Source organism: Gymnoscopelus microlampas (genome assembly GCF_963454915.1).
Source record: "Gymnoscopelus microlampas genome assembly, chromosome: 3".
In the NCBI taxonomy this organism is placed as follows: domain Eukaryota; kingdom Metazoa; phylum Chordata; class Actinopteri; order Myctophiformes; family Myctophidae; genus Gymnoscopelus; species Gymnoscopelus microlampas.
Window position 1 is genome coordinate 54,931,576 of NC_139940.1, and position 16,585 is coordinate 54,948,160.

The 16,585-nt window shown below is 45.3% G+C and overlaps 1 protein-coding gene across 1 annotated transcript in view; it reads left to right on the plus strand.

Moving 5' to 3' along the window:
* Nucleotides 1-16,585, plus strand: part of adam22 (ADAM metallopeptidase domain 22) — a gene marked incomplete at its 5' end in the record, with an annotated part of 156,500 nt that overhangs the window by 102,511 nt on the left and 37,404 nt on the right. The window contains 6 exons of the mRNA XM_084052404.1: nt 1,530-1,696; nt 3,909-3,993; nt 4,223-4,313; nt 4,607-4,658; nt 11,424-11,523; nt 12,167-12,238. Coding sequence (XP_083908530.1) covers nt 1,530-1,696; nt 3,909-3,993; nt 4,223-4,313; nt 4,607-4,658; nt 11,424-11,523; nt 12,167-12,238 — 567 coding nt within the window. The remainder of the gene's footprint in view (nt 1-1,529; nt 1,697-3,908; nt 3,994-4,222; nt 4,314-4,606; nt 4,659-11,423; nt 11,524-12,166; nt 12,239-16,585) is intronic.

A 16,585-nucleotide genomic window follows, 5' to 3' on the forward strand; every position in this document is an offset into this window, starting at 1 on the left:
GATCCTCATGCAGGAGGAGTAGCTCTGTCTGGCTGCTGCTGCTGCTGCTGCTGCAGGGAGCTGCCAAGACACAGAGGGTGAATAGGCTCTATGCACAGCAGCCACATTCACAGGTGCTACCAATGATACTAATGAAGGCTCTGTTCCATTCTGGTCAAACAGAGTCAGGGTGCTGATGTCGTACATGTTGGGCCTCACTGGAAACAATCTGCTACACCAGTGGGTCTCTCAAGTTGGGGTCCAGGGACCCTCATGGGCTTCCAAATGGCCCCTTATACGGGTGTGTAACTCTGAGAGTGTACACATGGAAGCAAATGGACCCGTAAGGGTCCATTTGGTTCCATTTGTACACTCTCAGAGTTATCGGGGTTGTGGAAACCACTGTGCTACACTAAACGGAACAGAGCCTTCATTAGTATCAATGGTAACACCTGTGAAGGAAGTGATGATATGGCTGCTGTGCATAGAGCCTATTCACAATGACAGAGAGGCTAGAGCTGGAAATACTCCTGCTCCCAATAGTAATAGTACTCTGTACAAGCAATTTGATCACGTATGAATACATGTCATTGAGTAGATGTTATCTTAGCCCATTCATACTGTCCTTAATTGCAGCGGTGTAAAGCAACTGAGTACATTTACTCAAGTACTGTACTTAAGCTCACAACGCATCGCATTTTACTTTTGGTACTTTATAAGTACATTTTATATACGTAAAAAAGTATGTTTACCGCTCAATGCTGTCGCATATTGAAAATAGCCGACATAAACGCTCGTTTAGGTCGCTGTGTATGTGTGGTGTGTGTGTGTGTGCGCATGCATGCGTAGGTGCGTAGGTGCGTGCACGCGTAGGTGTGCACGCCTCAAAGATTTCCATCTCATCTGAAACGACATGGTCAGTGAAGGTGTCTCCACGGTGCCCTTCAGCAGGCGGGGACCTTTCTGTTGACGCACGCACGCACGCACGCACACACACACACACACACACACACACACACATTTTTATTCTTTATTTGAATCCACAAATTAAAATGAATTTACAAGGAAACAAATATAACGGGTTGATAGTTCATGGTCCCTAAGGATACACATGGCACCTTCTCCTCCTGCCTAGAACAGCTGAAACAGAGCAATATTTAGCAAGTTGTTTAGCGTCGCTTTTTGTCATGCCAGCGATTGTTAGGCCACTCGTGGTCAGCTAATATACATGGCCCAGGCTTCCAAATATGAGGACAGAGAATCTGCATCTATCCATCTCAAGCTCAAAATGCGACGCATTGTGAGCTTGTAGATCAGCTATTTTCATAACTTTTGTGCGACCCTCTTGTATGATGAAATAGGGCATTAATTTACAAAAAAAATCTAACAAATAAAGTCGACCAACGGCAACTGTTTATACCGTTTTCCCACGCAAAACAATAAGCGACAGACAACGACACAATCCAAGATTCAATTCATGCATGGAATGGTTGAGAGAACACTGCACAACAGTGAGGAACACCCTCTTCTTCTTCTTCTCGACCTCACAGATCTTCAAGGAGCAGCTCAACACGCGCATCGTGCTGGTCGCCATGGAGACGTGGGCGGCGGACAACCGCTTCAACATCGACGACGACCCCATGGTGACCCTGAAGGAGTTCATGAAGTACAGGAGGGACTTCATCAAGGAGAAGTGTGACTCCGTCCACCTCTTCTCGTGAGTCACAGCCACGGAGTTTATAGAGAAATTAGAGCAGTGGTGGCTCCCAACTTGACACTTATTAGACCGCAGACCCCCATTTTAAAAGATATGCCAGGGACCCCCATAAGAGAAGATTTTTCATGGCTCTAGCAGTGATTCCCAACCATTTTAATTTCAAGGACCCCCAGTTTGACATGCATTAGGCTACGGACCCCCATTTAATGGCATTTCTATCTCTGGGACCCCAATTTATATTGTAAAATCAATGTTAAATGAACTCTGAAAGTGTACAAATGGAACCAAATGAACCTGCTGAGACCCTCTTTTCCAGTGGTGCAGAGAAAAGCACAACCAATATAAAAATAATAATAAAATAATAGCTAAAATAACATGATTTAAAGGAAAATCACATCACATGATTTATCAACATCAATTAAAACAGGTGCAATTCAGATTGACCAAAGTTCATATATCCGACTGAAAGTGACCTATATAGGTATCAAGAGAGCTGTACTTAAAGGAGTAGTTCACCCCAAAAAAATGACTTATTTTCTATCAATTACACACCCCATGAAGCATTGAGTTTTTCTTGCATTCCTAAGCCAATAATTTGATGACCGGCGGAAAGATGCCAAATGTATCCGGTAGGAGACTCAAAGGAGTCTCTTTGAGTCTCCTACCGGAAATACACCCGGTCATCAAATTGGTTTAGGAAGGCGACAAAAACAAAAACAGAATCCATGAATTCAAGGCTTCATGGGGTGTGTAATTGATAAAAAAATAAGTCATTTTTTGGGTGAACTACTCCTTTAAGCTCTCCTTGGCACAGCGCGCCAACCGCAATGTTCAAATGAACTGGTGTTGTAGTTTTCACTTTCGAGCATGTTACATTTTAGTCAGAAATTCAGCAGCATTCAACAGCATAGTTCTCAGCAGTGTTGGCCGAGCTACTTTAAAAATGTGGCTATATCTAAGCTACTAGTTAATCTTCATCAAAAGTAACTAAGCTACACTAAAAGCTCTCTCTAAAATAAGTAGATAACTACACTACAAGTTACTTAGTAACTTGTAGTGTAGTCAGTGTATCTAATGCAGTTGGTACTAGTGTGGGTGAGGACATGTTATGACACTGATTGAATAAAACATGACTGTAAAAAGCTACAAATGGATGGAGATGGAGAATTCTCTCTTTGATGTGATGCACTCTAAACTGATCTGTTGTGATATTTTATGTTGATGTGCGTGCCACACTGCCACATGGGGATGTAGTGGTGTAGCTTTTGTCGAGCTGCACAGTTACATGGTTAGACAAATAGATGGACTACTTGAACGCTACATCATAGGCTCTATTCACAGCAGCCATATTATGAAGACATTCACAGGTGTTACCAATGATACTAATGAAGGCTCTGTTCCATTTAGTCTAGCACAGTGATTTCCACGACCCCCATAACTCTGAGAGTGTACAAATGGAACCAAATGGACCCGCGTAGCCAGACAATATCACACGACACACTGCGTGGATATTAGTCTGGTCCCTATCAACGGTAGATTTTCTTCCAAGGGGCGGTTACAAAAAGATCCAAACGGACTCTATTGGTTAGACCTAAACCAATCAGAGCAGTGCTTCCTTGAACGAACCAATCAGAGCAGTGCTTCCTTGCACGTCATTGCTCCAAATAAGGTGACAAGCCCGCCCACATTTGGATACTGGGCCCTGGTTGGTTCCGCACAACTGCGGCGGGAGAGAATTGAAATCTCTATGGAGGGGGCCAGACCTAATCTGCCGAGGGCTAAAGTGCATGCAATTTTGCAAAGGCAGATTCGTCTGGAACCAGGCTAGTAAGGGGCCATGTGGAAGCCCATGAGGGTCCCTGGACCCCAACTGTAAACCCACTGGTGTTTCCAGTGAGCCAACATGCACAATATTAACACTCTGACTCTGTTTGACCAGAATGGAACAGAGCCTTCATTAGTATCATTGCTAACACCTGTGAATGTCTTCATAATATGGCTGCTGTGAATAGAGCCTATTGTGAAAGTATTGAAGCTACCCACAAGCTGCTGGGAAATGTAGTTCAGCTAGGAGCTTAGCTATACTTCTAGCTTAGCTAAGCTCCTGCCCAACACTGATGCTCATGTTTAATGGTAATGGTATCGCCCCCTTAACATTTAAATGTGTTTACACGATGAAGCAGGATATTAACAGCATTGTGTTTTTTACCAGAGGGAATCGTTTCCATAGCAGCTGGGGAGGGGCTTCCTATATGGGCGGAGTTTGTTCCCTCACAAAAGGAGGCGGAGTCAATGAGGTGAGACCCAGTTTTATACAGAGTTAAGCCTCATATATAATCCTTATCTTAACCTCATCAAGAAACTATTATTATTATTAGTATATCCAATGGTTTTTAATGTGTGTCTTTCTCTCTCTCTCTCTCTCTCTCTCTCTCTCTCTCTCTCTCTCTCTCTCTCTCTCTCTCTCTCTCTCTCTCTCTCTCTCTCTCTCTCTCCCTCCCTCTCTCTCTCTCTCTCCCCCTACAGTATGGAAAGACAGATGAGATGGCCATAACCCTCGCCCAGTCGCTTGGACAAAATATTGGCATCTTTTCTGACAAGAAGCGGATTCTCAATGGTACAAGCAATCACTAAACTCTCTCTCTCTCTCTCTCTCTCTCTCTCTCTCTCTCTCTCTCTCTCTCTCTCTCTCTCTCTCTCTCTCTCTCTCTCTCTATACACGCACGCACGCACGCACGCACGCACGCACGCGCGCGCGCGCTCACACACACACACACACACACACACACACACACACACACACACACACACACACACACACACACACACACACACACACACACACAGACATGCTGGGACCCACATAGGGGTCGTTACAGTGTGTAGCTGATGGCGCTGTGTTCTCCGCAGGCGAGTGCAAGTGTGACGACCGCTGGTCAGGATGCATCATGGACGATGTTGGGTAAGTTACTCCTCCACCATCATCACCGTTTACCCCAGCAGCTCATGTTTCTCCTGTAGAGAGGGTCGTCAACTATACCTGACATTCAAACAAGGGACATCCGGCCCAGCATCCCCCTTATTTCCCAGTGGTGGGAAGTAACTAAGTACATTTACTTAAGTACTGTACTTAAGTACAATCTTGAGGCATTTGTACTTTACTTGAGTATCTCCAATTTCCAATACTTTCACTTCTACTCCACGACATCTCGGAAGCAAATGTTGTACTTTTACTCCACTGCAATTATTTGAAAACTTTACGTCGCTAGTTACTTTGTAGATTTTGATTATTATTACGAAACATACATTACCCACTTCAGCCCTATATACATTTCGGCCATTTGAAAATAGCCGATCTACAAGCTCCCAATGTGTCGCGATGCGACGCATTGAGAGCTTGTAGATCGGCAATTTTCAAAGATTTTTATGCATTTGAAAACTTGTGAAATGGGACATTCTGCATAATGAGTACTTTCTACTTTTGGTACTTAAAGTACATTTTGATGCTAATGCTTTTGTACTTTTACTCAAGTCAATTTGTAATGCCGGACTTTTACTAACAGAGTACTTCTACATTGCAGTATTGATACTTTTACTTAAGTAAAAAATGTGAGTACTTTTTCCGCCACTGCTTATTTCCAAGAAAAAGAAAATTGTAGATCTGCTACTTTCGCTATTGTTGAATTTGAATCCTGAAAAGTAACAGTTGTGGACATACAATACATTTAACCATATCCCAAACAAACTAACATAACATATGCATACTGTACATCTACGTCTTTTAGTTGTACTAACAAGGGATGATTCCTTATTTCAAGGGATGTTTGGCAACCCTACTCCTGTATCTGCACAGTAAAGTGCAGATAAATCACTTCAGAAAGGCACAGAAGAGAAGAGAAACACATTTCTATCTATTTGACATCCAAAAAATATTATTTCCCACAAACTAGACAATCTAGGCGGACGCAATTACACCAGATCACCATTAGGTGTCACCGGAGTCAAGTTAATCTTTTGGCTTTGTTCATGAAAAACTTCATGGTAGTTATAGGCTCTATTCACAGCAGCCATATTATGAAGACATTCACAGGTGTTACCAATGATACTAATGAAGGCTCTGTTCCATTTAGTCTAGCACAGTGGTTTCCACGACCCCCATAACTACGTACACGAGAGTGTACAAATGGAACCAAATGGACCCGTTACACACCTGTAAGGGGCCATTTGGAAGCCCATAAGGGTCCCTGGACCCCAACTGTAGACCCACTGGTGTAACAGAGTGTTTCCAGTGAGCCAACATGCACAAAATTAGCACCCTGACTCTGTTTGACCAGAATGGAACAGAGCCTTCATTAGTATCATTGGTAATACCTGTTGAATGTCTTCATAATATGGCTGCTGTGAATAGAGCCTATTGGCCAAAAGTGTTCAAATTCAGCTTCATCCTTATGGGGATAACTACACATTCTAAAGAACGCCACCTCACTTGCACAACTTCAAAATAATAATAACATTTGCCTACGGGTGCCGATACAATAATATGTACTTCTTTTATGGCCACATAACTGCAGCCCTTACTGTTTGGTGTGATATATGTGTTGTGATGTACTGTAACCGTGTTATAATGACATAACCCTCTGGATATCCTTTGTGTTTTAACCCATTAAGACCGGGAAAGCATCTTGTGTCATTTTAGATTTCTTTGGCTATTCACAAAATAGAAGATATATATCTGTTTTGGAAAAAATCGTTAACATTTGTGTTTTAAAGAGAACATTTTTAACTCCGATCTGTGCTTCTAGGGGTCCCTGGAACAACATATTTTGAGATGGGGGTCCGTGGCCAAATACATATCATTTTGGGGGTCCTTGACATGGAAAGGTTGGAGCACCACTGATCTAGCAACATACTGTTAGGATTTAGAAAACATTTTTAGATACGTATTTGACCGCGGAACCCCATCTCAATATGTTTTGTTCCAGGGACCCCACAGAAGCAAAGATTTGAGTTACAAATGTTCGCTTTAAAAAATCTATACATTCAAAGACTTGCACACGTTTTCAGCGTGGCACTCAGTGCCGCGCTATGAGCTTGTAGATCTGCTATTTTTGAACAGCCCAAAGAAATCAAAAAATGACACAGATGCGTTCCCGGTCTTTCTGGGTTAAGTGTTCTAATCATATCAATGTCTTGTCTGTATACGTGCCGTGTTCACACCTACATGCGCAAGCTTGCTGGAAAGTGTGCGAGTCCACACGAACGTGTCTTGTGTATTTTGTGTGTGTTGTATATGCCCTTTAAGGGAGAATTTTGGACTAAGGTTTTCTTACCTTTTCTATGACGTTATGATATCTTAGGATGAATGGTACAGTAGAAAAATGTCATAACTCCATCCCTGGTCCACCACAGCTTAAAACGTGCACGGATAGGCCTTGCGTTAGATCGTTTTTTTCGATTTTGCTTTTTTTTTTGGAGAGATCTGACGTTCATAGTGACAAAATACTATGCAATCAAAAATAATAATAAAAAGAAAAAAACCCTAAGTCTCGCTAGACGAGATTGAAATCTCGTCTAGCGAGACTTCTTTTTTTTTTCCCTTTGACAGTGTTTGTGTCACTATGAACGTCAGATCTCACGAAAAAAAGAAAAGCTATTAAAATACGCGATCTAACGCAAGGCCTATCCGCGCACGTTTTAAGCTGTGGCGGACCCGGGATGGAGTTATGAAATTTTTCTACTGTACCATTCATCTTAAGATATCATAACATCATAGAAAAGGTAAGAAAACCGTTGTCCAAAATTCTTCTTTAAGTCTGTGTGGCTCTGTCGGTGTGTGTGTGTGTGTGTGTGTGTGTGTTCACACCCCTCTTCCTTAAACACCCCTTTTGCGTTTCCCCTCAAAAATCCCAAATGGGACAGCAGGTGAGCCCACACGCTTGGTTATACAACGGTGCTCGTGCCCTCTCAACCAAACCTAGGAAGGGTTGTCAGTCATCACAACCTATTCTGGTCTCATCCAATGGCATTACAGCCTCAGCGGCTCAATGCTCCGCCCCCTCCGTCTTTCTTTATCTGAGTCGATATGAACAAAGCGATTTTTAACCACTTAAACCCTATGTACTTTGTTGACTGGGGGTCCCCCAGGGGTCTGTCTGTCTGTACGTATCCTTTTCCTATAGGGGGTTCCAAATGGACCCTTACGGGGTGTGTAACTCTGAGAGTGTACAAATGGAACCAAATGGACCCTTACGGGTCCATTTGGTTCCATTTGTACACTCTTAGAGTTAAGGTGGTCCTTGAAATTAAAACAGACTTGCTTTTTCAGAAAGAAAGCCTGGTTGCCACATTAAACTGCTACTCGGGGAAACAAACATGGCGACCAAAGTAACGTTAAGCCAACAGAAGCTGTCTGTTTTTCATATGTTTGTTTATATTGTTACATTGCACATACCTCAGACGACATTTACATTTTTGTTCGATCTAATATTAGTCCGAAAAAAAACACAGAAGGACTCTGTTCCTGTCCCCACATAATCACAGTTTAGCCTAGCTCTGGTACATAGCGTTAGAAGGAGTTCTCCTTAACGCTATGGTACTTCCGGTCCTTTCCCCGCACACCCGCGGCAGCGCAGGCTGCGCGGTCTCTTGTCTGCTTTTGCTACGCACCAAAACAATGACGGTTTAATGGAGTTGAAAGCCTACTATACTTAGTGGGAACACTCTGAGCTCCCCACCTCACGTCTAAAATACACTTTTTGGCTAGCTCACTGGAAGGAAAAATCATTTTTGGTTACTCCACTTCCGGTGAAATATTTTCTTTTGTGGCCAAAAAGTGTATTTTAGACGTGAGGTGCGGGACTCAGAGTGTTCCCACTGAGTAGAGCAGGCTTTGTTTTGGTGAGTAGCATTTGGTGAGTTATTTTTTACCACAGACGAGAGGCCGTGCAGCCTGTGGTGCGCGCGCAAAGGCCCGAAAGCCCCATAGCGTTAAGGAGAACTCCTTCTAACGCTATATTGACCAGAGCTAAGTTATATGGACCAGAGCTAAGTTTAGCCATGCTGCCCCAGAGAGTGAGCTGTTCCCTTATTAGTCTCGCGAGCCAGACTGTCGGCTCCTACGCTTTCCGAATGCTTCCGTCGCCATACAGTCTGGAGCGCGGAAGCTCTGAAAGTGATCTGGGAATAACACACACACTTCCGTTTCGTCTTTGCGGTCACGTAAATTTGTCCAACTGTAAATCAAAACAATCAAAGCATAAGCTAATAGCCTATAACTTGCTGCTTAGCAGAAATGGGAATAGGCTCTATGCACAGCAGCCATATTGCGAAGACATTCACAGGTGTTACCAATTAATACTAATAATGAAGGCTCTGTTCCATTCTGGTCAAACAGAGTCAGGGTGCTGATGTCGTACATGTTGGGCCTCACTGGAAACACTCTGCTACACCAGTGGGTCTCAAGTTGGGGTCCAGGGACCCTCATGGGCTTCCAAATGTCCACTTATACGGGTGTGTAACTCTGGGAGTGTACAAATGGAACCAAATGGACCCGTAAGGGTCCATTTGGTTCCATTTGTACACTCTCAGAGTTATCGGGGGTCGTGGAAACCACTGTGCTACACTAAATGGAACAGAGCCTTCATTAGTATCATTGGTAACACCTGTGAAGGAAGTGATAATATGGCTGCTGTGCATAGAGCCTATTACAAAATATGTATTAAAGATATTTTAAAATATATTTTGAGCGGAAATGACGAAGAGATGACAGCTTCCGTTCTTGGCTTTCGGGAGGTGGTGTTCCAGACTCTATTTTGCTTGTGGAATAGTTGTCTGGCGATAACGCTGGACTACTCGCTTATTCTATCCACTGTTTGAAATAACAGTTTCTTCAGACCAATTGGAGGGGCGGCCGGCCATGCCAGACTATCAGGGTTGAAGTGGTTAAAGACAGCGGGCTGCATTTTTCATCATCGTTTTGTGTGTGTACTTCGTTCTTCTGTATTTACTGTCTTCGTTTTTTTTTTGTTGGCTGAAGTCACCTGCTGATTACGTTTAAACCAAAATGTTATCTATTGAATGACTCATGTTGGCCGCGCGCCGTTGTTGTGATCGTTCAGCACGGGGGGGGGGGGGGGGGGGGGGGGGGGCTTTTGAAAAACAAAAACGACGCCTATAGTCTCATCACTACGCCTTCCTTCCTCCTCCATCACTAACCGATTGAAACGGTCTGCAATGTCATTCCCATTCTGAAACCCTAACCCGGCACCTATTGTTACAACACCACAGAGGGCAAAAAAACATGTCATATGTCAATGGTATTTCAGACACTGTTATTCAATGAGAAAGCACCTCTGTCATGTTCACAGAATAATTCTTCGGTTTCATGCATGTCTGACTACACTACTAAACTACTGACACTGTGGTGTGTGTGTGTGTGTGTGTGTGTGTGTGTGTGTGTGTGTGTGTGTGTGTGTGTGTGTGTGTGTGTGTGTGTGTGTGTGTGTGTGTGTGTGTGTGTGTGTGTGTTTGTGTGTGTGTATTCATGCGATGCATGCATTGTGTGTCTGTGGGCTTGTGGAGAGCATTTTAAAGTCCTAACTCCACCATTGAGCTGTTTTTTTTTACACAGAGGTATCCATGTCCAGTTAGGATGTTTGAGCTCGTTCCTCTTCTGTGGGATTTGTTTTTTGTTGCCGTTGTTACTTCCTGTTTGTTCCTAACTTCAATTCCTGGTGGAAGACAAGGATTATATAAACAAGGATAGGACAGATACGTCACTTAGCTTGTTCTGGCAAGTCCAGCTGGCGGATTCATCAGGCACTGGGAACAAAATGTTTGTGCATGTGTGCGTGCGTGCGCACGCATGCGTGTGTGTGTGTGTGTAGACAACAAACATGTCTTCTATGTTGCCAAAGTTGCTCTGTCTGCACATTGTCGTATTGAAGGCTCCCAGATGAAACTATATTTCATGAGAGCCAGATCCCATTACTTAAAGTTCCATCCGTGTGCACTCGTTTCAACAAGCTCTAGCCCCGCCTCCGAGCGAGGAAGAGAGGCGAGGAGGACGTAGGAATCGATAAGATTTCGCTTTAAGGAATGGGAACGCTCCTCGCTTAGTCAGCGTCATTTTGAAGCGACGGCAAAAGGCTCTATTCACAGCAGCCTTCCTTCACAGGTGATACTAATTAAGTGACCATTCTGGTCAAACAGAGTGGGTGTTGATATTGTGCATGTTGGCTCACTGGAAACAGGGTCTCAAAGTGGGGTCCAGGTACCCTCATTAGTATAGCATTGGCAACACCTGTGAAGGAAGTAATGAAGAGGCCCGATTTTATTTTCAATATGGCCGCTGTGCATAGAGCCTATTACTTCTGACGGGCCATACAGCCTTTTATATCAGTAATGTATATCCTATCGCTTTATAGTGGGATTTCTTAGTAGAACTACACGTTTTCAACAGAACAAAGTGTGGACGTGTTTCACTGAGAGGCTATTTTTGTCATTCATTGAAAATAACCTTAGCATTTGACATGATGTTAATTTATATATACACATCACAGACAACATAGTGGTTGCTGTGTGTGTGTGTGTGTGTGTGTGTGTGTGTGTGTGTGTGTGTGTGTGTGTGTGTGTGTGTGTGTGTGTGTGTGTGTGTGTGTGTGTGTGTGTGTGTGTGTGTGTGTGTCTGTGGTCAGCAGTGTGTAACGTTGTGCTTGTGTGTGTCTAGTTTCTACCTGCCCAAGAGGTTCTCAGACTGTAATGTGGAGGAGTACCTCAACTTCCTGCACACTGGAGGTGGAGCCTGTCTCTTTAACAAACCACTCAAGGTACGCACACACGCACGCACGCACGCACGCACACACGCACGCACACACACACACACACACACAGGTTTACGTTACAATACCTGCAAGGACATCAACATCTTAGGATGGCAATTTTATAAATGCCATTTTTACCCTAAACCGAGTCATATACAAAGTATATAACTTGGCACGACATGCCTAACTCAAACATATTTTTTAACCATAAAACAACCATTTCTCAAACTTATATTTGTAATACAAGTGTGCATGCACGCACACGCACACACAAACAAACAAACACACGCACACACAAACAAACGCACACGCACGCGCGCACACACACACACACACACACACACGCACACACAAACATGCACACGCACACACCATTTTGTGGTTTTGTAAGCTAGTTTTGTCCAGGTTGCAACGTGACATAGCTCTGTTTACACATTGCTGTATTTTCCCTTTAATTGTACATACATTTCTTGGTTTTTAAATAGATTTTATTTTGGCACTTGCTTTGCCAATGTAAATGTATGTCTGCTATTAAAACTGAACATTTAACGTGTGTGTGTGTGTGTGTGTGTGTGTGTGTGTGTGTGTGTGTGTGTGTGTGCGTGTGCGTGTGCGTGTGTGTGTGTGTGCGTGTGCGTGTGCGTGTTAGTTGCTGGACCCTCCAGAATGTGGGAATGGCTTCGTGGAACCAGGGGAGGAGTGCGACTGTGGCAGCCCTGCGGTGAGTACAGTATGACATCATCATGACATCATTACATGGGTTACATCACAGGTAGACGGGTTGCCCGGGAGAACTGGTTGCAGGCGTTTCAGAACTATTTTATACTATAACCCTATTTGTAACTATACCTTTGAGGACAGGAACCCCTGTTGGGTATAGCAACATACATTTGTAGTAATTGGCCTCAGGTCTAAATGGGTAAACCCATTAAGACCTGGAACGCATCTGTGTCACTTTAGCTTTCTTTAGCTATTCAAAAATAGCAGATATACAAGCTCATAGCGCGGCACTCGGTGCCGCGCTATGAGCTTGTATATCTGCTATTTTTGAAAAATATAGATTTTTTTTTTTTTTTACTGTTTGGATTTAGATTTGTTTTTAGCCTATCCTTCTTATCAACTGACAGGGGGGAGTTTCCCCGGTAGGACGTAGCGAGTGGAAGGAACACATTATTCCAGCCAGTTCCCTTCCCCTCCATCAGGCGCCCGGGGCTGTAAAGGGGGAGGCGGCGTAGCGACCAGGATTTCTACGTGTTCTTGTGAGGGTATTACCTACCCTAGGAGAAACGGGGAGAACATGCAAGCTCCACACAGGAAGGCCTTTCCACCAACCCCACCTAGGGTATGGGCGCTGATGACGCGGAGGAGCGAACACGCCACCGGCGCCCACAGCGCCCCCCCAGGCGGGAATCAAGCACAGGACCTTCTAGCTGTGAGGCGACAGTGCCACCGACTGCGCCACCGTGCCCTTGGCAATTCATTTCCAGTGAAAGCCAGAGACATGACGATACAAAGTGATGCCCAAAATCTACAAAACCACTAAGTGTTGTTTAACCTTTCCACCCACCTTTGTATTTGTATAGCTTTGTAGCTGCCATTGTGGACACGGCATGACTATCAATAAAGGCAGAAAAGCCTGACAAAAAAACGAAACAAAAAACTACTACTACTAATATTAATACATACAAAAAATAACTGCAACTTTTGTCCCGTGGTGCATTTAATAACCCACATTCCAGCCAGCTTCTTTACTCTTCCGTGAAATTCTCCAATATGACTTTCATCTCCTCATCACATTGTCTCCTGATAGCCATCTGGGTGTGATGGCTATCCTTGACGTGGTTCAGGTATCCAAGGAGCTCCGCGTTCGTCTTGATCAAAGCCTCGTTCTCCTCCCGAAGCGTCCTCAGCTCCTCCTTGGTGTGGTCCAGCGCTCTCTGGAGGTGTACCTCCTTCTGAGAGCTCTCCGAGGTCGTCTTTGTGTACTCCTCCTTAAACACCCTTTCCTTCTTAGTCCAGTCGTGCCTTCCCCTTTCCCACAGGTTATTCCTCTCGGCGAGGTTCTCTTTGAGGGTCTTTATCTCCGAGTCTTTCTCTTTCTCCTTCTTAATCAACGTCCTGAGGCGATCCAGTGCGAGCTGGAGCTGTTGGTCGATCTGATAGTTCTCCGAGAGCACCTTCCGGCACTCGGCCTTGAGCTCCTTTTCCTTGCAACTCCTCTCTTCCCTTTCTTTATCGTACATGACGAGCCTCTCCGCCATAGTCTGCTTGAGGCCGATTATCTGCTCCTCCTTCTGAACCACAATTTCGTTTTCCATCCGACATTTCCTCAGCTCGTCCTTGATCTGGTCCAGTGCGCATTGAAACTGCGACTCTTTCTGGTAGCTGTCCCAGAGCGCCCTCCGGTGCTCTACCCTTTCCTTGTCCCAGGTGTTCCTCTCAGCCATAGAGCCTCTTTTCGGAGCAGATAATCCCTGCCCTCCTTCTCAGAAACGCTAGCTCGGTGTCGTTCTCTTCCCTCTCCTTTCTTTAGACAGACGCTCTGAAAGAGTTGAGAGAGCGGAGCACCGACATGGAGTCACGGGGTTTGAAGTGGGAATCTGATTGGTCCCTGGGACCGCGGTGGCTTATGAACACTCTTGATGAGGTCACGATGAGGTCATGATGACGTCACAATGACATGTTTATAATCATTATCGTTACTAGTTTATTGTTTACTGAATGGATCTCCACTAGTCTTTTTTGAGTGGTGCCAACCACTCCTACATTTGACTTTGTCCGTGTGTCCGTATGTCCGTGTGTCCGTATGTCCGTCCGTCCGTATGTCCGTCCGTATGTTTGAGCACGGCTGATTGGTCAAGCTTCACATGTTGCTGATTGCAACACAAGGATGCAACCAGTTACACTTTCAACGGCACCACTCTCTTCACACTGGGTGTGATTTTTAGCGGCGCTTTTGGGTGGGTGTGATTTTTAGCGGATCCTGCTCTATACCTGACTTTGTCCGTGTTCACCGTCAACGCTCTGATTGGTCAGACCCGTCAACGCTCTGATTGGTCAGACCTGTCAACGCTCTGATTGGTCAGACCCGTCAACGCTCTGATTGGTCAGACCCGTCAACGCTCTGATTGGTCAGACCCATCAACGCTCTGATTGGTCAGACCCGTCAACGCACTGATTGGTCAGACCCGTCAACGCTCTGATTGGTCAGACCCGTCAACGCTCTGAATGGTCAGGTGCGTCAACAAAGTGATTGGTCAAGCTTCACGTGACACATGGCTATAAACACATTATAAACACATATCGATGACAAAATGTATCAAAGGCGCCGCTACTTCCTCTACGAGAGGACGTGAGAGGACGCTGGCGCTGTCTGTTCGCCGCTTCTCCGTCGCTCGTTTATTTTAGTGATTAGTCCTATCGTATTATACTGTTTTAGTCTTTTAAGTGTTTTTAAGTGTGTGCTAGCGAGAAAGCCCTGTTGTTGTTGTTGTTGTTGCTGCTGTTTTTTGCACGGACCGAAACGACCCCAACGGCTGTTTTGCCTACCTGCTACCGTCCATCTGACCATCTCCAACCACGGTCAGCAGCGGGTCCGTCCATTTTCTCCGCCGCTGCAGTGAGGTCTTGCCCGGGCAGCCAAATAGCTGTCCCCGGCACGGTTAGGCCATCGTTGCCTGGGACCGCTTCCTCTATAGCTGGCTCGCCGCCCTTCAATCTCCAACGTGCGGCCGCTCCAGCGCTGCATGCCCTTCCTGGATAACCTGTTGCTGTGAGGTATACACCCGGGCAGCCCAACAGCTGTCCCCGGTGCGGTTAGGCCTTCGCTGCCTGGGACCGCTGCCTTCACAGCCAGCTGCCAAACAGCCACCCAGCAAACGGGCGACTGGTGCTGCAGTCAACCCGACTGTCTCAGCACTTCGTCCCCGTCACCTGGCTCCACCGGCACCGTGGATTATCGCTGGCTAACGGCTAACTCCAGACAAACTTGTCTCTCCGACCGGCATCATGCTGACATATTCCATCTCCAAACTGCTGGAATGTAACATCAGCGCCATTCCAGCATGCATTTCAGTTATTAAACAACTTGGACTTTTTCGCCGAACCCGCTACACACACAGATCCTCCCGCCGACAGTTTGTTTATTCTCACTCTGGTCATGTTATTCCAACCATCTGCTCCACCGAACGCTCCGTCGCACCCCAAACACGTCATCAGAGCACTGGTGACATGGGACCCTTTAGCAGCACTGGAAACATCGCGAGCCTGCTGCGTCACTACAAGCTATCTGGAAAACCTGGAGTGGAGTGCACTACCACCAGGCAGCAAAAAATACGTGGAGTGGATTTCAGTCTACTTCAGCCTCTCCAGAGATTCCTCCACACACAAACTCTCAAAATAGAACTTTTAAATATACAATCACTCACAGACAAACCAGCTCTGATACACACTCACATTCTGGACAAGGGACTTGATTTCATGTGCCTCACTGAAACCTGGCACAAACCAGGGGAGTTTACAAATCTAAACCTAGCATGTCCCCCTGACTATAATTATCAGGAGTGGGCCCGCAGCACCGGACGTGGCGGTGGTTTAGCTATTTTCCACAAAAAACACCTAGAACTGTCCCCAGTCCCTATACCATCGTTGTCCTCATGTGAGTGCCTCGCATTTAAGTGTAAACCCCCATTTTCCATGACCCTGCTTCTCATCTACCGGCCACCCAAAAAAACACAAAACTCAATTTTCATCTCAGAATTCCACGACCTTCTCACCACACTCTGCACAACTTCTACCAGCATCAAAATACTTGGCGACATAAACATCCACGTGGACAACCCATCCTGTCCTTTTGCATCTGATTTCCTTCAAATACTGGACTCCCTTAACCTCACGCAACACGTAAACACTGCTACACACAAAAAGGGTCATACGCTTGACCTGGTCATCACTGACTCCGCCCCCATCAGCAATCTGATGGTATACTCACTGGGTGTGTCCGACCATATGGTCATCTCAATGGAGCTGCCCTTTCCCCCCTCTCATGCCAAACCCAAACGCCAAATCA